Source organism: Pelmatolapia mariae, linkage group LG7 (assembly GCF_036321145.2).
Source record: "Pelmatolapia mariae isolate MD_Pm_ZW linkage group LG7, Pm_UMD_F_2, whole genome shotgun sequence".
Classification (NCBI taxonomy): domain Eukaryota; kingdom Metazoa; phylum Chordata; class Actinopteri; order Cichliformes; family Cichlidae; genus Pelmatolapia; species Pelmatolapia mariae.
This window is the reverse complement of record NC_086233.1, coordinates 48,045,359-48,064,838: the sequence shown is the minus strand read 5'-3', so window position 1 is coordinate 48,064,838 and position 19,480 is coordinate 48,045,359. Positions and strand designations below refer to the sequence as shown.

General features: G+C 43.2%; 1 protein-coding gene across 3 annotated transcripts in view; it reads right to left on the bottom strand.

The window, feature by feature from the left end:
• Nucleotides 1-2,286: 2,286 nt before the first annotated feature.
• The window catches only part of tasor2 (transcription activation suppressor family member 2), a 28,871-nt gene continuing 11,677 nt past the window's right edge, over nt 2,287-19,480 (bottom strand). For all 3 annotated transcript variants that reach the window (XM_063479376.1, XM_063479377.1, XM_063479378.1), the window contains exons 17-22: nt 13,459-18,543; nt 8,212-8,334; nt 7,980-8,133; nt 7,783-7,888; nt 3,605-3,786; nt 2,287-3,401 (exon numbers count right to left, since the gene is read on the bottom strand). In XM_063479376.1, the coding sequence (XP_063335446.1) occupies nt 3,304-3,401; nt 3,605-3,786; nt 7,783-7,888; nt 7,980-8,133; nt 8,212-8,334; nt 13,459-18,543 (5,748 nt within the window). In that variant the 3' untranslated portion in view covers nt 2,287-3,303. The remainder of the gene's footprint in view (nt 3,402-3,604; nt 3,787-7,782; nt 7,889-7,979; nt 8,134-8,211; nt 8,335-13,458; nt 18,544-19,480) is intronic.

The window sequence follows — 19,480 nt, the reverse complement described above, 5'->3', positions numbered from 1 at the left end:
AGGTCACGATGCATGGTCTCACACTATACAGCCCAATGCTCTGATGTGACCTGAGTGCTCACACTATGCGTCCTTTAAGTGAAGTGATAACATGAAGCTTATAACACAAAATCTGTCTCTTGATCTCCCTCTCTCTCCCTCTCTGTCTTTCACTCACACAGACACACACACACCACCATCAACTTTGCTAAATTGCTAATGAAAAACATTGACCAGGCACCTGCAATTGAGCAGCAATGTCCATCCAAGTGTTTTCACAGTTGTTGCGGTTGTTTTAATTTTGTGAGGCCACATCGAAAAGGCTCAGATGAGCTTGCCAAAGTTCTGCAAGTTTGGCCTCCATCGCTTGTGTCCAGATAACACACTGCACTGCCATGCTACTCCGTCTTTTTCACTTCCATTTCTGTGTTTGTGCTCAGTGTGAGAGGTTGTATTGACACCCTCACGAGGGGCGATCAGGATTTAAAACAGGTTTGATTTTCTTGCGACCATACGATTGCTGATCGGGAGTTGGTTGTGAGGTGTTAATCGCTTCTCGTTACCCCATATATACCATACACGACGCACGATTAAGGCAAAACTCAGGCCGATCCCCAAAATGGTCACACGACTGAAAAATCGTCTCAAAATGAGCCAAAAAATTGTCCAGTGTGTGCCCAGCTTTACACTATGGTATGGAGTTCTGGTGGAAATGCAGAGTTTTGGGGCAGAGTAACTAAAGGCTCTAAGTCCCATGGTAGTCAGGCAAGTAGATGGAACAGACAAAAGAGAAGCTGAAGATGAGCTGAGTGTATTGGGGGGTGAGCAAGTATGGAGAACATCAGACAAATATGGTCAAGATCAAGGTTATAAAAGACTGAAAGTGTGAAAGAGGATCTTGTAGTTTATGCACAGGTGAACTGGACACCACTGGAGCAGTACCAGTGACAGATTAGATAACACTGTTGCACACTGTATTGCATCAAAGAAGCAGTGTATTACCAAGACAGTATTTCCAGACAGAGTAGAGGTTAAAACCCTGAGACTCTCTACTTTTGTTTATAGAACTGAATAACCTCTTGTATGAGAGGTGAAATATCTTCAAAAACCTCCCTTTTTCAACCTCCCAAGACTACATTTACGTAACTTCTGGTTCTGAAAAGTGAAGCAAATGCAGTAGTGCCTTAAACCCAGCTCAATTTTTTAAATAACCAGCAGAGGGCCTTCTCTGTTTGCAAAAGAAAAAATAAAGGGAAAAAATACTTCTGGGGATAAAGAAGGCTACAGGAAACCAGCTCTGGGACTTGTCACTGTGAACACCTTCCTGTTGTGTTTATGGCCTGGTTAATCGCTTGTCAATCCCAAATGTTCTGTACCAATAGAAATCATTTGAAAACTGGCTAAAAGTTCTGCAAGATTTAATAATGTTAATTGTTGACAGGCCACTGTTCTCCTTAATTATGCTTTAGGGAGCTTGGCTTCCCATAATGACATTAAAGCACAAAATTCAACTGCTCAATAACTGAGCTAAGAGCATGCAATCTGGTTACAACATAACTTTGAAAAATAATATTCTCTCATTGAGTAGCAGCAGTTAAAAAAAATAATCTCTTACACACTGTGTAAAGTTATCTTTTGAAAAGTTTTTGGTCTAAGACACTATGAGGGATATAAAGGGAGACCAACTTTCCAGAACTTTAATATATTCTGTTTCACATCTATAATTGTGAGTCCTTTCACTGCATATGATCATGCTGTTATCATTATATAATTATATTTACTCTTGCGCATTGTTTTCCTACAAAAAAGTGATCCATACAGCTCAGGCTTCCCAGTTTCCACCCTGCTGGGAGACCTGTTGAACAGTAGTGAATTGGGGAGGGTCTGCCATGCCAATACCATGCACCTGGTTTCATCATAGGACAAAGCACCATTTGCCTTTTAACAGCTGGGAAAGGCTGGAGAGAACAGAGAAAATGGGTGGATTGTTTTGATATATTTCAGGCTGGAACAGGCTCCAGTGCCTGTGGAACTCCACCTGGATATGCAGCCAAGCAAATGAATCACATTTCAAAAAATTTGATGTTGTTGCTTCACCAAATGTGCAGTCTTTGATTGATCTGTTCAACATGTTTAATATCCGCTTAATTCAGCAATTTGTAACCTGAGGTTGCCGTCACTGCTGTCTGTTTTAAGACCCTTCCCTTAGGTTTGGCCCTCTCTCAGTTTAACAGTCGTACCTCCATCCATGTACTCTTAGATTCCCAAATCAAGAACATATTAATAAACCCTTCCAGTTTTCTCTCATGTCAGTTTTAATTTTTGGGAACAAGGCTGAACAGAAAACAAGGCAGTAGAAAATCCACAATAGAAGAAATTGCACTATGTATGTAACAGTTTGAAATGATAAGGTGGAGATGGGAAACCAACATTTTAAAGCACTTTGTTCAATGGTTGATTTTCATTAGAAAACTAAATATTTTTTATTCATGTTTAGTACAGACAGTGCATTTGCTCATTTGAGATGACTCTGTTTACAGGAAAATAGAGGCCAAACTCTTCCTCAACATGAGCACAGTGCCGAGGGTCTTATTGCTGTGGGAAACACATTAATGTAGTGTAGGTACTCAGGACCATCAACCATGTTAGTTGTTTAAAGCAAATTTGTGGATGAAATCTCTTTATTTTCAGTCAGTTTGCTGTACAGAATAAAACCAAAACTAAAGATAATTTACTTAGCATTAACTAATAACATTAAACTGCTGTACATGTGTATACTATAAATATGTAACATAGCACTTGAAAACAGCCTAATTTAGCTTCGTCTGAAGCCCCAGAGCATAACAACAGCTGGTCAACTTTTTTGCCTGAAGCCATCAACAAACTGATATACTCCCAACAAACAAACACTATGCTGATTGTGCTGCAAATGTATAAGGCCAGAAGTGTGAGGAAAAAGATAAAATATTCACAATGTAAAACTCACTTGTTAACCAGGTTTACAATACACTTTACAATAAAAATATGATACAAAATCAACACACAGCACAGCTGCTGGTATACTGGCATTACTGCCACCTCTATCCATAAATTGAATGAGAACTAGGTTTACATTTGAACAATGTGGGAAAAAAATAATCAATAATTATTGTTGCATACAAAAAAAAGACAAAAAAAACTGGTGGGACTGAAGAATAACACAATGTAGTACACGTTAAATAGCAATTACTGGTGTATTACTGGGTTCTCCTCACATTTAGTGAGTTTATGAGTACATCCTTTAATGAGCAAAACATCAGTTCCTCCAGCTAACTTTTTTTTAGGTCACACTGTAAACATTTCACTTAAAGGCTTTGTTAAGAAAGACTCCGTAGTCATTGCCAAGATCCCATTACTCTCAAAGGCGCCGTCTGTTGCTGTATCTGTAAAAAGAGAACACTACGTTATTCCTTTACAAATGGACTTCTGTCCATGTAACCTGGACATTTATTGAGGCCATTTTAACGTTTTAATGAATACTATATTTATAAAATCCTCCGGAGTGCAACTTCAAAACAAGCATATAATGCAACAGCACTCAGTGAACGTCACAGTGAACATAGGTATTAGTATATTCATGTCTCACCAGTTATAAAAACAAGGAAGCGAGATGATATTTTCTGGACCTGCAGGCGGACCAAACATGTGAGATAATCAGGCTGATCTTTTGACATCTGGTCACAGTCATGGTAAGGCAAAACCTCCAGGATTCCAGCCTCCTGGCCCCAGTACAGAAAGTGTTTCTTTTCCTTTGCCTCTGCACTCAACCTGGATTTGAGAGGAAGAAATTTGATGTTCAGAAAGTTAAGACTCCAAATTAAAACAGATGTTGCAAATGGTTGAGGGAAAAAAAAAATACAAATTAGCAAATTCTGTCTGATGAAATATGGTCTCCGTTTCCTTGTATTTCAAATAAATAAATAAATAAATTGAAAAGCACAGTTTCATTCTGCATCCCAACCAAATATGTTGTTGGCCCTTTGCATGCCATCAAAACAACTGGCATGGCTCACAACTGTAGCGCTCTGTGGAATATAGTAAGCTCAGTAACTCATAAACTTGAACTGTTATTGGCTGTGGCAAACTAGTGCATCTAAGTCCGCCAAGGACGGTCCCAAGCCTGGGTGCAAAAAAAGGAGGGTAGTCGCCCTGCCGAAGCGACCACAACCAGGCGACTGGAGAAATGAGGCATGAAACCATGATCCAAACCGATCAATGTCACACGTTGAAGCTACTGCATCCAGGGGAGCCGATGCACCAGCATTGGGGACCCAGGATGCTGGTGAGAAATGGACTACTGGCCAAGGTAACATTAGAATTTCACAGATCAAGTGACGATCAACACCAGCGTATTGAACATCTAGATGAGACATCACATTGGCCAGACAGAGATCATCGTGCAAGAGATCCAACGCTGCAATATCCAAATTGCCACTTTGTCCGAACTTCATCTAACAGGATCAGGTACCACCAACGTCAAGCCCTCTTCCACCAAAAAACTGATGACATTCTATTATTCTGGGCAAGACAAGCGAGAAGCACACGTTGGCATCATGGTCGACCGCAGAATCTCAACCAGCGTCTTCACCTTTCAACCCATCTCAGAACGCCTTGCCATCCTCACCATTGATGGAACGATCACGACGCACATAGTCTCTGCCTACGTGCCAACAGAGACTGGCTTGGATGCAGCCAAGGATAAATTTTACAACTGCCTTCAGCTTGTCTTGGACACAACTCCAAAGAGTGACCTCATCATTATTGCCGGTGATCTGAACTCCCACACTGGATCCGAATGACTCGGGATAGGAGGCCACCCTGGGGTGTTTAGGCCATGGAGAGATCAACGACAATGGACTTCGTCTTCTGTCCTTTGCTGCAACCAACAATAAGGTCATCAGGAATACCATCTTCCAGCACCCCACCAAACACCAGCTCACCTGAAGAAATCCTAGTGGAAAGGACTTGGCGATGCTGGATTATGTACTAATAAACCCCAGATTCCCATCATCTCTTCAAGATGTCCATTAAATGAGGGGCCCAGACTGTGGCTCTGATCACTACCCTCGTTCGCACTTGACTACAATTGAAACTCCAGCATGCCAAGCGGATGTCACCCAAGTCGCTCCGGCTGGACTAGAAGCTGCTCACAGATGATGGATGTCGCCAAGAATTTCAATTCGCCTTGTTGAATCATTTTGCCCTGCTGGATGATCCAGACGATATGGATGAAGAAGTATGCAGGATGATAAAGAGGGACCACGAAGCTTACTGGGACCAAGTGGCTGAAGATCCTGAACAAGCATTGTCAAGACATGAATGCTGCACACTCTACTGCACATTGCGTTGTCTAAGTGGCAAAAGTCCACCAATGACAACATCAAGACAACCCCCCCTGCTTACCACCATCTAGGCACAAAAAAATAAAGAAAATCCACCTCCTCTACATGAATGACATCAACTTGCATGCCAAAAGTAAGCGAGACATCGATTCATTGATCCATACCACTGGGATCTACAGTAACATCATTGGAATGTCATTCAGACTGAAGAAGTATAGTTGGATGGTAACAAAGACAGGGAAGGAAGTCAGAACTGAGGGGAATGTACTTCCAGGAAGCAACATTGCAGACATCAAGGACAGCTACAAGTACCTGGGAATCCCACAGGCTAATGGGAACCACAAAGAGGCCGCTAGGAAAGCTGAAACCACCAAATACTGCAGAGAGTAAGGCAAGTCCTGAGGAGTCAGCTGAATGGGACGAACAAGAGCCAGGCAATTAACACCTATGCCCTGCCGGTGATCAAATACCCTGCTGGGATAATAAGCTGGCAAAAGGAGGCGATAGTAGTCACTGGAATCAATACAAGAAAGCTCCTTACCATGCATTGAGAGTTGCACACTGAGACTGTACACTAAGTGAAAGGAAGGAGGCCAAGGACTAGAGAGTGTCAGAACCACTGTCCAGGATGAGACGACAAACATCCATGAGTACATCAGGAAGATAGCCACAAGTAATCGTGTGCTTGTTGAATACCTCAGGCAGCACAAACCTGAGAAAGAAGAGGAGCCAGGAGAAGAACCATAATGGAAGGACAGGCCCCTGCATGAATGTATTAACAGCAGATAGAAGTAATAGCTGACATCCAGAAATCCTACTGGTGGCTGGAAAAAGCTGGACCGAAAGACAGCACAGAGTAACTAATCATGGCAGCACAGGAACAAGCTCATAGAGATCCATAGAGGCTGGTGTCTACCACACCAGGTAAAACCCCATGTGCAGGCTGTATAAAGACTCCCCTGAGAAAATCCAGCACATAACAGCAAGGTGCAAGATGCTGGCAGGTAGGGCATACATGGGATCAAGTGGTCGGCATAGTATACAGGAATATCTGTGCTAGTATCAAAAAGGTCAAAGTGGAACATGCCCCCTAGGGTGGTCGAGATTGACCTAGTTAAGAGCCTGTTTGACTTCCAGTCTTTTTTAAGTTGCATTGTGTTGAGTTTGTGAAACATATTTACTGCACAGTTTAAAGCAGTTCTTAATTTTCCTGAATATTGAGGGGTTTTTTGGTGGTTACACCTTAATGTTGTCACAAAAAGTTGATTCTGTTTATCTGGACGTAGTGTTTTTAATTTATCGAAGTGACTTCTTCTGTCTCAGCTGACTGCAGGTTTTCCCAACCTTATAAACAGTACTTCTGCATAATGACTGAAACTAGCCCACTGACTGAAAAATGGGCTGTGAGGTCAGTTTATTGATCATTAATATGCAAACTCTCATGGCCATTGATCAACAACCAAATTGAATCATTTTGCCCTGCTGGATGATCAAAGCCCATTGGTCAATGCCCATGATGCAATCACAGAATTGTAAAATGTTGAAAGATGTACCATTAGGCCTGCTCCTCAATTCAGAGATAGTCTTTCCTTTTTCACCTATTAATTCAGAAGTCACTTGGATGAGTAATGAAATGTTTCTCCCACTGAAAACGCTACAGTCAGATGAGAAAAGGTGTCTTGATGCATGCTCAATGTTGGTTTATGTGAAATAGATATGATAAAGATTATTGCATAATTTCATTGTTAAATAGTTCTTTGTTTAATACTTTGTTTAGTACTTGAACTGGATTGCACCTTTCTGTTCAGAAGATGTTTTAATGAGCATGAATAATTGGGCAGTAGTTACAAGACAAAAATCTATATTGTTAATTAAATGATAAATAAAAATAAAAGAAAATATTTTTGTTGGTTCATTTAAAATGTTCAGACCCCACATTGATTGGATGATGGCGGTAGTAGACCTCCTGCTATTTTAGTTGCAGACCCCTGATGTCAAAGGTGAACACAACAGTGGTCCCAGTAGTAATTCGAGAACTCAGTGAATTGACCCCCAAGCTGGGGAAGTTGCTTCAGCAGATTCCAGGAACAACACCCAGGATCTCTGTCCAGGAGAGTACAGTCCTAGGAACAGCAAAGATACTGTGCAGAACCCTCAAACACCCAGGTCTCTGGTAGAGTCCGTAATTCTATTAGTTCACTGGTTTGTGTTATATTACTAGTACTACTTCTATGTGCCCATGTTTGTTTGTTCTCATGTTCCTTCATTAATTTCCTGTTTTTATCTTTTTTAGAAGGACTATATAAAATAATATCATAAATTTCAAACAAAGAGTGAAAAAGAAAGACATTCATCTTGTGCAGCTGAGATATACCAAATTGGAAAGTTTTATTGTAGTTATTCTTTGTGGGTTGGTCCTTACCTTGCATTTTCCTTTAGTCGACGGCTGTCTCTGTAATGCAACATCCATTTCCATTTTCCCATTTTGCTTAGCTCTAGCAAGATTTCAGACACTTTTTTCATGTTACCTACAAATTCATTCAAGGTTCAAGCAATTAGTTAATGTTCATGAAAATACTCCAAACACAGAAAACTAGTGCCCAATAAAAGTGCACATACAAAGGCTGAGAACATCCAGCGCTGTTCTGTCAAACATTATAAAACCACCCTGCATGAAGAGTTCCTGATGTGTGAGATTCAAAACATCATCTGGTTCATCAATTCCAGCAAACTGCACATGCCGTGACTTCTTCAGCTCAAGCAAGTGTGGGACCTGAAAAGCAGAAAGTTGAGTCTTTAATAACTTTTATTTAAGTTTTGTTGCGATCTTTTACACCAATAGAACCATTACCTCACAAATATGCTCAGCAATGTCTTCATTCTTGAGGATGATGATCAAAGATGAAGAACAATCATCACCAGGGAAGAATTCAGATGGCTGTACAGAAGTGTGGCCCTCTGCCTCTAAGTGTGCCTATTGAAATAAAATTAAATCAGTGAGAAGTTATAAAATATATGGCAAGTTTATATTTTATATGTACAAGGGTTATGAAAAAAGCTGATATCCTTTACTGTCACACCTCAATAATGGGTACGATAAGCACAAGCTTGTGAGAAATAAACAACAATTCATTTTAAGTTGTATAGATATTTTGTTACTGTGGCGCGGGTGTGGTCTCTGGCCTGCTGCAGAGGAGGGGTGGCACGGTGCGGCGCGGAGGCGGGGCTGAACAGGTGTTTGGGACGAGTGACTGATTGTGACTTTTCTTATGTTTCAGTGACAGTCGAGGAAGTGGCAGAGTGACTACTGCGTCGGGAGTGTCTGTGTCCCGTGCGTTAAGCGGAAACCACAGTTATAATAAAGAAGTGTGTGTTGCCATAACCACAGTGTGTGTGTGCGTGTGTTGGGGTCCGACGTCACCTGCCTGCCGTGCCCCCCCCCCACTGGCGGTTATGTTACAGCGGATGGTGGAGGGGGAGGACCCGCTGGTCTTTATTGAGGCTTTCCAGGCCACGGCGTTGGCCTGCCACTGGCCGGAGGATGAGTGGGCCGCCTGCCTGCTACCCCTTCTGTCAGGCGAGGCTCAGACAGCGGTCGCCAGCTGGAGGATGCAGCAGCGAGGTGGCTGCAGCCAGGGCCTTCGCAGGAGGAGGCTCAACTGCTCAATCTAGTTGTCCTCGAGTAGTTCGTGGAGGGGCTGCCGGAGGCTACGGCTCGCTGGGTCCGCTGCCACCGCCCGGCGACTCTGATGGCAGCGGTTACACTGGCGGAGGACCACCTGGCAGCAAGCCCGACTCCCGCACCGGAGGAGCCGCGGCGGAACAGGCGGGGTAGTCGCAGCGGCTGCTGGCGGAGGCAGGTCAGAGGGGAGATGGCGGCCCCAGTGGAACGGCACGCGCGGCTGGGTGGAGCCCAAGGAACCCGTTCCTGCCGCTGCTTTCAGCCGGGACTCCAGCAGCAGCTGGTGCTGCCCTGGAGCCACGGGGAGCCGCGCAGAAGCCGGGGCCGGAGTGCTGGAAGTGCGGGCGGCCGGGGCACCTGCGTCGGGAGTGTCCGCTAATGGAGGTTGGGCAGGTGTTCCGGGTCGCTGGGGCTCCAGCACCCGCCCCTGGTTCAGGAGGGACATACCGCATACCGGTAAGGTGTCAAGGGGGTATAAGCCATGCTTTGGTGGACACGGGCTGTACGCAGACCGTGGTGCACCAGAGCCTGGTTCACCCTGGGGCATTGTTGGAGGCAGAGTGGGTGGAGGTGCAATTTGTGCACGGGGATATTTACAAGTATCTGGTAGTGTCGCTGCTGCTAAAATTCAGGGGCAAAATGCATAGGGTAAAGGCGGCGGTTAGCCCGCGCCTGTCGCTTCCCCTGATTCTGGGCACCAATTGGCAGGGTTTCCACCGCTTACTAGGGCAGTACGCGGGGATGCGATCGCGGCCAGTAGATTTGTGTGATGTTTGTGCGGCTCTCAGCGCCGACACGGGGTCGACCGACACTGACTCTTGGGGGGAGGAAGCGGCGGGAACCTCTACGGAGGCCCCACTGCCTCCTGTTATGCACCCCACGGAAGATTGTCCACTAGAGCATAGGGACGACACCCTATGCTCAGTCGCGCCCTGAAGCCGCGCAGACTTACCCCCATTTCCAGTTACGGAACGATCGGCTTTATCGAGTGAGTCGCGACACTCACACGGGTGAGATCCACACCCAGTTGTTGGTGCCGCAAAGCCGGTGGGAAACGATTTTCCAGGCGGCTCATTCGAACCCCATGGCAGGGCATTTGGGATGCAAGAAAACTCTGGAGCGCATAATGGCCCGATTCTATTGGCCGGGCATTTGGGCCAATTTTCATCGGGAGATAAAGTGCTTGTATTACTCCCTTCTTCCAGCTCTAAACTGCTCGCCAAGTGGCAAGGGCCCTTCGTGGTCACACGGCGGGTGGGGGATGTTGACTATGAGGTCGTCTGGTTGGACAGGGGAGGAGCGCCGCAGGTTTACCACCTTAACCTCCTTAAAGCCTGGAGGGAGGCGGAGACTGCTTCTCTGGTGAGCCTGGTAAGGCAGAAAGATGAGTTGGGGCTGGAGGCGCCAAAATCTAACATCCCCGCCTCCCTCCATTGTGACAACCATCTCACACAGGCCCAGAGAGCGGATGTTGCTGAATTGCAACAGCGGTTTGCTGACGTGTTCTCCCCCCTGCCCGGCCGTACTTTGCTCATAGAGCACCATTTTGAGACACAGCCTGGCATGACGGTGCGTTCACGGCCCTACAGGCTCCCTGAGCATAAAAGGCAAATTGTTCAGAGGGAATTGAATGAAATGCTGAAGCTGGGAGTACTAGAAGAGTCGCACAGCGCGTGGTGTAGCCCCATAGTGCTTGTCGTGAAGAAGGATGGGTCTATACGGTTCTGTGTCGACTATCGCAGGGTGAATGAGGTGTCACGTTTTGCCCCGGGTCGACGAGCTCCTGGACCGGTTGGGCACTGCTCGCTTTTTCACGACACTGGATTTGACCAACGCTACTAGCAGATTCCCTTATCTGCAGAGTCTAAGGAAAAAATGGCCTTCTCCACTCCGTACGGGTTGTACCAATTCATCACGCTCCCGTTCGGCTTGTTCGGAGCCCCGGCCACCTTCCAGTGTCTCATGGACTGGGTGCTGCGGCTGCACGCCGCGTATGCTGCCGCCTATCTAGATGATGTTATCATCTACAGCATCACCTGGGCGAAGCATGTGGGGCAGGCGGCCGCGGTACTGGAGTCCCTGAGGCAGGCGGGGCTCATGGCCAACCCGAAGAAGTGTGCGGTTGGATGGAGGGAGGTACAGTATCTGGGGTACCACTTGGGGGGCGGGCAGGTGCGTCCATAGGTGGAGAAGACGGTGGCCATTGCATCCTGCCCGCGCCCCAAGACCAAAAAGGAGGTGAGACGGTTTCTGGGGTTGGCAGGCTACTACCGCCGGTTCGTTGCGGGGTTTGCGGACCTGACCAGCCCCTTGACCGATCTCACCCGGAAAGGTGCTCCGGATCTGGTCCAGTGGACGGAGTAGTGCCAGGCGGCATTTGTGCAGGTGAAATGGGTAGGTTCGGCCGGATGGGCCCCGGTCTCAGTCGGGCGGTGGGGGTGTGTGGCGCAGGTGTGGTCTCTGGCCCGCTGCAGAGGAGGGGTGGCACGTGCGCTCCCGGGGCGGCGCGGAGGCGGGGCTGAACAGGTGTTTGGGACGAGTGATTGATTGTGACTTTTCTTATGTTTCAGTGACAGTCGAGGAAGTGGCAGAGCGACTACTGCGTCGGGAGTGTCTGTGTCCCGAGCGTTAAGCCGAAACCACAGTTATAATAAAGAAGTGTGTGTTACCATAACCAAGGTGTGTGTGCGTGTGTTGGGGTCCGACGTCACAGTTACATTTGAATCTGACCCTTACCTTATGCACTAGAACCACCAGAGGGTTCATTTTGAACCATTTGGCATTTTAAAATCATGTAACTCTGTTACAAACCCCACAATCTCTTATTTCATTACTTTTTCTAAATTGACTTATTCCTCATGTAATAAATTTGGGGATTTAAAGAAAAAAAATTACCACCATTCATACCTGGAACCATCAATAGTTATTTACCCAAACAACACAATGTTGATGTTCAAAGAAAACAAAGTAATATGCTGCAGTCAACAATCACTGTATGGAGGGTAAACACTTTTTGATATGAAGGCATGTGTTTCATGAACCAGAGACAGCTACATGAGATGACTAGATGAGTATATAGAGGACTATAGTTAGATTAAAGACAAGGTAGGGTAAAACAGTGATGAGATATTAGGCAGAGTGGAGCAGAGTGCATAATGAATATTTGAGAGCCTGGCAGTTTGATGTTGGTGCATGGCAATGGGAAAACCTTAGCTGAACTGAGTCCAGAGTGTATGAAAACAAATCCTAGCAAATAAAGAGCAAAATCCAAATTGCATGGGTTTCAGTCCAGAATAGGTAAGGGGCTGTATACTGGGGTGGATCAGTGTAGATGCTGGATGAGAGAGAGGAAGATACAGTGAAGAGAAGATATCTGCCTCTGGTCAACCTGATAGGTTGGTGAGTGGTTACAGCTGTTGCTAGGCTAAATTTCTTCCAAAAGACATACAGTGCTACACCAGAAACTCTCAAACTCTTGTGATTGATTTGGCTGTTAGCAGAATGCCAAAGTTGCCTGAAGTCTTCACGGAAGATGCTGACTTGTCAGCAAACATTTGCTAACTAACCACTGAGAAGTAGTGAAACTTGAAAAAGTGTGACACAAACAGAAAACCTTAATGCTAAAACCCAAGACATTTCAAAAGGCCCAACTTTTACTTTGAAGGCAACCTGTTTCTGTTGTCTGCTTGCTTTACACTTCACAGTTTCACAACCATTTATCAAGTTCCACACATACCACAGGCAACCTGCTACACCAGAAGCAATCGCAAGTGGTTTTGATTCAGATGTCTTGATGCATGCCCAATCATCCAGGTAAGTAAATCCCACTGGGGCTTAGCAATCAATTTCAGAGCAACAGCCAGCAACCACTTAAAACCAGTCAGGGAATAGTCATCCCCCCCCCCCCGTGACAGGGGTTTGTAAGTCAGCCCCCAACTGGTCTGTAGGCCTGTGTAACTGAGGCCTTAATGGGTTCTAAAATATGTTTGACCATTATAATCTGTAATGAATTATACTAATAAAATATATTTATAAAAAAAGTTCTGTAAGAGAGGATTTCTTTGCCATTGCTGCTACTGTTCCAAGCCAGGTTCAAAACAATCCTTTTGGTGGTTCTAGATAGTTTTGAATGGGTTAGGGTGGTAATCAGCCATAGTCTGAAGGAAATATGTGAAAAACACTGAACATACTAATGGAAATCATATAAACTGATTATACTGAGGGAGTAGGCCCAGTACTTTACATCAACATCTGTCTTGACTATTGTATTCAATATCTATTTCTGAACAATGAGTAACTTTTTTCTTGTATCTTTCATATACAAGTATCTTGTGTAATTTAATTTGATCAGACATGTCTGAGATATAGCTTATAAACACTATATGGCTGAGAACACTATTTAAAAAAGTGTTTTACCTTGGTTTGTTCAAAGAAGACATCTTCTGACGTTGCTAGTATGTAGAACCTATACTTTGTTCTACAGGACTTCTTCACAACTGAATTTAGATTAGTCCGGAACATTTTATCCATTTCTTTCTTCATTTGTTCACAGAAGTCAAAATGGTTACTTGGTTCAGTCTTAGTGCAACTCCTTCGGAAGCGTTTGGTTCTAGCTGAGACTTTTTTGAAAGCGCAAACATTTTGCATTTTTGCTTCATACAGTCTGGCACATTCCACAGTCACATCAGAAACCCAGTCATGTTCCACAGTGTTATCTTTGCCTTCAGAAAGTTCTCCAGGACAAATCATCTTTTCTTCATTTTTGTCAGTTGGATCCTTCCTGATGGACAGGTCTACCTTAATTTTTTGTCCAATAAGAGAGGTGCCCAAGTGATCCAGTGAATCCTCTTGCTCGTCTAGATTAGAGAAGTTGATAGTCAAAGGACTAGTGCAAGACAGCCTTATTTTGTCACGACTGTCTTCTTGATGGGTGGGTCTCCTCTCACTCTTTTTCAAAACCTGTTTCATTTGTTCTGAGAAAATGAGGGATTCTTGTTCAACTGACGCCTGAGTGAGATCATCTTGTATGCACCTCCGAGAAACTTGTTCCAGAAACGAATAAGATCTCTTCCGATTATTGTTATAGACTGTGCATACAAGTGAGCTTCGAGGCCCCAAGACCAGACTTTTATCTATGTTGTCACTATTTCTTTGATCTATAAATGAAGCTGCTGCACTGGAGGGGTCTTTGAGATCCATCTCAATATTTTTTTTAACAGTTTGCTCAACTTTCTCAGCTAAACCATTTGTTAAGAAACCTTGAATTTCATCAACACGTTTTGAGGAACTTTTTGCAGATTCAAAAGACTCCATAGGTGGTGGCGATGACGGATTCATGTCGAATTTTGAAATATCCTTTCTCTGGTACTGATATGAGGGAAATGAATTTGATCTACTATTACCAACAACTGGAAGCCAAGTAGTTTTTAAGGAAAGTTGACTGGCCTCCTGGTTATCATTTAGTCTTTCAGAACATCCTTTAGATTTTGCATTTGTCCTCTTTTCTGAGAGCACAGATGTTGGCTTGCTGTATTCCAGTCTAGGGGTTTTAGGTGGGTTGTTTTTGAGAGACTTTTCAATTTGTGTATCTACTAAGAAGTAATCTGCTTGACTTTCATCATTCTTCGATGGTTTGACAGCCAAGACAGGACGATGATTATATGCACGGGATTCCTGATTTACATTCGACTGCAGTGTTGGTTTAGGTCTCTCTTGGTCTAAACTTGGTTTAATGACTTGGAACAACTCCGATGAACAATTTCTGGGGAACTGGCCATCCTGCCCAATCAAGGTTTCTTGTATACTGACTCTTTCAAAATATTCATGAGGAACCGAGTCAGTTTTCTTTATATTCAACTTGACACCAAGCACTTCTTCCAATTTACTTTTAAAAGGTGATACAAGTAGGTTATCTGATGATTCTATGTGCAGATCCTGTGAGGTAGAAGATGACATAAGAGCTGACTTTTCATTGCCTATTTTCTTATCCTTAAATTCAACTGTAGGTTGGTCAAAGGCTAAAGAACTTGGGGTACATTTGCTACTAGGTTCAGGGGATTGAGCAACAGACTCTTTCATTTTAGGTGTTTCGATCTGACAGGACTTGTCAATGTGGTTTGATTTGGACAGGAACTTGTCTATACTTTGTAGAACTCTTAGAGTCCTTACTTCAAGATCAGGATGGAGAATCTGGTGAAGGCTGGAATCAGTCTTCACAATGGAACTGTGACAAAGTTTTTTCTCACAAGGCAGGTCACCATTTACAGGTGCTGAGCTTGTGTTGAGGCATTTACGATTCAAGTTTTTGCCAGTTATACTACTACTTAATGCAGAATTGCTTTTGCCTGGGCTAGAACAAGATGGGTACCCATATGGTTTTTCATCTATAGTTGGAGTAGGGCATCTGTCATCTGACTCAATACCCAAGTCTACTGGCCCGTAGCTTTCATTTATATCGAGAAGTAACATTTTGCAAGGTTCTTCTTTTTGACTACATGCTTGAGATGTACTACATATCTCACTGGTCAGTGCAGCTTTAGAGTAGCTAGAGTCACTGATGAATGGAATTTCTTCCTGGCCTTGTACCACTTCTCCAGACTTGCCTTGGGGGTGTGAGCCATGTAGATGTACACTAGCCTCTTCTGAGGAATCTATTCCAATAAGAGGAATTTCAACACCAGTGCAATTTTTATCCAACCCCTCATTTGTTTTGCACTCTGCTCTGAGATCCATTTCTTTAGTGAACGTAACTTGTGGCTCAAATATTTTTGGAACTTCAGACAGAAGTGACTGAGGCTGGCATTGAAATTGTTCTTTGCCAGTTGCATTATCAACTTTCGCCAGTACTGCATCCTTTCCTGAGGCATCCATTCCAATAAAAGGAATTTCATCCTCAGTGCAACGTTTGTTCTGTCTCTCATTTTTTTTGTCTCTTCCAACATCTGTTTTTTCTGCAAATGCCATGTTTGCCTCACACATTTTTGGAATCTTCCACCGGAGTTGGCGTTGAAATGTTGCTGTGTTATCCTTTACCTGTACTATAAGTTCTTCTGATCTATCTAGTCCAATAAAAGGAATTTCAACCCCAGTGCAACTTTTGGTCAATCCCTCATTTGTTCTGAGGTCTGTTTCCTTAGTAAATGCCACTTGTGTCTCACATATTTTTCGAACCTCACAAGGAGGTGAATGAACCTTGTGTTGAAATTGTTGTTTGAGATCCTTAACCTCCTCTGTTGACACAGTTTCCTGATCTTCATGATCATTGTTACTTTGACCAAATGTGTTTTTGTGAATTGCACTGTCATCCTTTACTTGTACTGTTACCCTTTCTGAAGGGTCTCTTCCAGTAAAGGGAATATCAATAGCAATGGAACTTTTGTCTAGTTCATTTGTTTCATTAGTCCTAAAATCTGCTTCTTCAGTAAATGCCACTTGTGCCTCACATAATTTTGGAGACTCACATTTGGGTAAATGAGGCTGGTGCTGAAACTGCTCTTTGTCATTCTTTACTACGTCCTCTGTTGACATCGTTTCCTGGTCTTCACAATCCCTGTTACTTTGACCAAATGTTATTTTGCTTGTTGCACTGTCATCATTAACCTGTACGCCAACCTTTTCTGACGCGTGTATTCCAATAAAATATTTTTTAATTCCAGTGCAACTTTTACCCAATCCCTCATTTGTTTTGTTTGTTATGAATTCTTCTTCTCTGAGGCTTTCTTCCTTAGTAAATGCCACTTCTGTCTCACATAGTTTTGGAAACTTACACTGGGGTGAATGAGGCTGGGGTTCAAATGTTTTTTGTAAGTTGTCATCCACTGGCCCTACCTTTTCTAAAGGATCTATTTCAGTAAAAGGACTTTCATCTGAGATGCAACTTTTGTTCCATCCCTCATTTGTTTCATCTGTCCTGAAATCTGTTTCTTCAGTAAATGCCACTTTTACCTCACTTGTGTTTGGAACCTCACACAGAGGTGAATGAACCTGGTGTTGAAATTGCTCTTCCTCATCCTTTACCTCTTCCTCTGTTGACTTAGTTTTCTGATCTTCATGATCATTGTTACTTTGACCAAATGTGTTTTTGTGACTTGCACTGTCATCCTTTACCAGTACTATAACCTTTTCTGAAGTGTTCATTCCAGTAAAAGGACTTTCAAATGCAATGCAACCTTTGTTCAGACCCTCATTTGTTTTATTAGTCCTGAAATCTGCTTCTTCAGTAAATGCCACTTGTCCATCAGATGTTTTTGGAGCCTCACACAGCGGTGAATGAACCTGGCGCTGAAATTGCTCTTTGTCATCCTTTACCTCTTCCTCTGTTGACTTAATTTTCTGATCTTCTTGATCATTATTACTTTGAACATTGTTGCAGTCCGTTATTTCTTTGTTTTGGCTCTCCATTTCAACATTGTCTTTTACCTGAGGTATAGATGAGCTTCCATCAGATACAAGTAATAATGCTGATTTAAATGTCTCATCTCTCAAATAATTTTTTTTGGGGGGAATTTTCTTAGTTGCAGGCTCTCTATATATGGATTTAATTCCCAATGGAGTGTGAGAATTATTTTCTGAAATGAAATAGCCATCTGCCAGTGCAATACCATCTGCACAAAGCATCTCAGGTAAGCCATGGCAGACATTGTTGGTGTTGCTCACTACTGGTGGTTGCTCGTTCATTTCTGCTTGATGATTACTGCGTGTAATGTAGTTGTCGTTTACCAAGTCTGGACCATTACACATTACAGGTAATGGCTGAGCAGTCAAATCTTTTCCAGCTTTTCCAGCAGACATACAGTTTTCTTTCTCATATAGTCCATCTTCTTTAGAGTGACCATATTCTTTCATCACTTTAGCCTTATGCTTTAGGTCACAGGCCAGAAACCCTTTAAAATGTCCGCGATGTTCTTGTGAGACTCCTTTATGCTCCTCCTTTGATAACAGCTTCTCACTTTCTACACAATTTCCATTGCAGACGATAATATCTGATTTGTTTCCAGAATCATCACCTGCATGACTAACATTTTGAGATGGCTCTGTATTACCTTCTTGGCTTGGGTGTTCCTTCCTTTCACATATTGCCAGTTTTTTCAATTTGTTTTTTTCATGCTCATCTGTCTGAACCACGCCTTCTACTTCCATATTGAGGTCTCCTTTTTCAGGTTTCACAAATGAAAAGGAATCCATTGCACCTTGTTTCACTATGTCCATCTCTTTAGCTCCTAGATTTTTAGTGCTCTCTTGCATATTTTTCCCCTCTTCACTGCATCCAAGTAACACTTGACCAATTCCAAATGCTGCCACAGCAGTGGTGACCTTGACAGATGCACTTTGTGCCACTTTTTGAAGAGGAATGGCTATTCCATCACCTCTAAAAGATGGAACATCAATCTTCTCCAGGCAGATAGTTTTACTGTGAGGACTGGTCTGCTTAGCTTCACGAGGCTTTATGAAATTTTTCACGTCAGTGACAATCATTTTGGAAGGAACCATGTTTTCAGAAGGCTGAAAAAGAAAGAGTTAACAGAAAATATAAACAACTCACACTAAAATATCAATTTAATTCATGCAATATGTTAATTGAACATTTCAGACTGAGTGGTTTGCATTTAATGTCAAAACATTTTATACAAAACAGCAGATACTGTTAGCCTTTTTCTTTGTTGCTCCAAGGTAAGAGCTGAAATGTCCTTGTTTCGCATCATCCAGGTATTTGAGCTTTATGAGTGTAAAGATATGTGGAAGCTTCCCAAGAGAATGAACACAAATACCACTTCATGATCTATATATTTGGTTGTATTTTGAATTCAGTAACATAGGCGGAAAAATTTAGACTAAATGATTAGTCTTTCCCAGGCCATCCAAAAGATGTACCAGGGGCCTGCTCCCAGTAGGATATACCTGGCCAAAAACCTTGCCCAAGCGGCGACAGCCCTAGCCGTCTACTTTTGACATGGAGGAATAGCAGCTCTACTCTGAACCTCTCCTGAATGACCCAATTCCTCACACTATCGCTAAGGAAGCGCCCATTTACCTTTTGGAGAAAGCTAATTTTTTTGTGTCTGTGATCTCATTCTCATAGTCTTAGCAAACAGATCAGGCTAACAGATTTATGGCTTTTTATGGCTTTTCTCAACAACAATGCGCCATCTGATGACAGATAGCCTCATAACATTTAGGACACAATTTACTGGCATTGGGCATTAATTAAAATTCTAACAATTAGACTAAATGACTAGTAAGTCTAATACTGATTAGTGACAACAGTGACAATTAATCAGCGAGTCGACTAGTCACACAGATCCCTAATCCAAACATCCTAGCTGTCTAGACCTAAAATTTCTGAGGTGTAGCTGAAACTGGAAAACCATTTAATTTTAAAAGAAATTAATTCATATATTATTCATATTGTATGTTTGAAGTAATATTAATGTTAGAACCA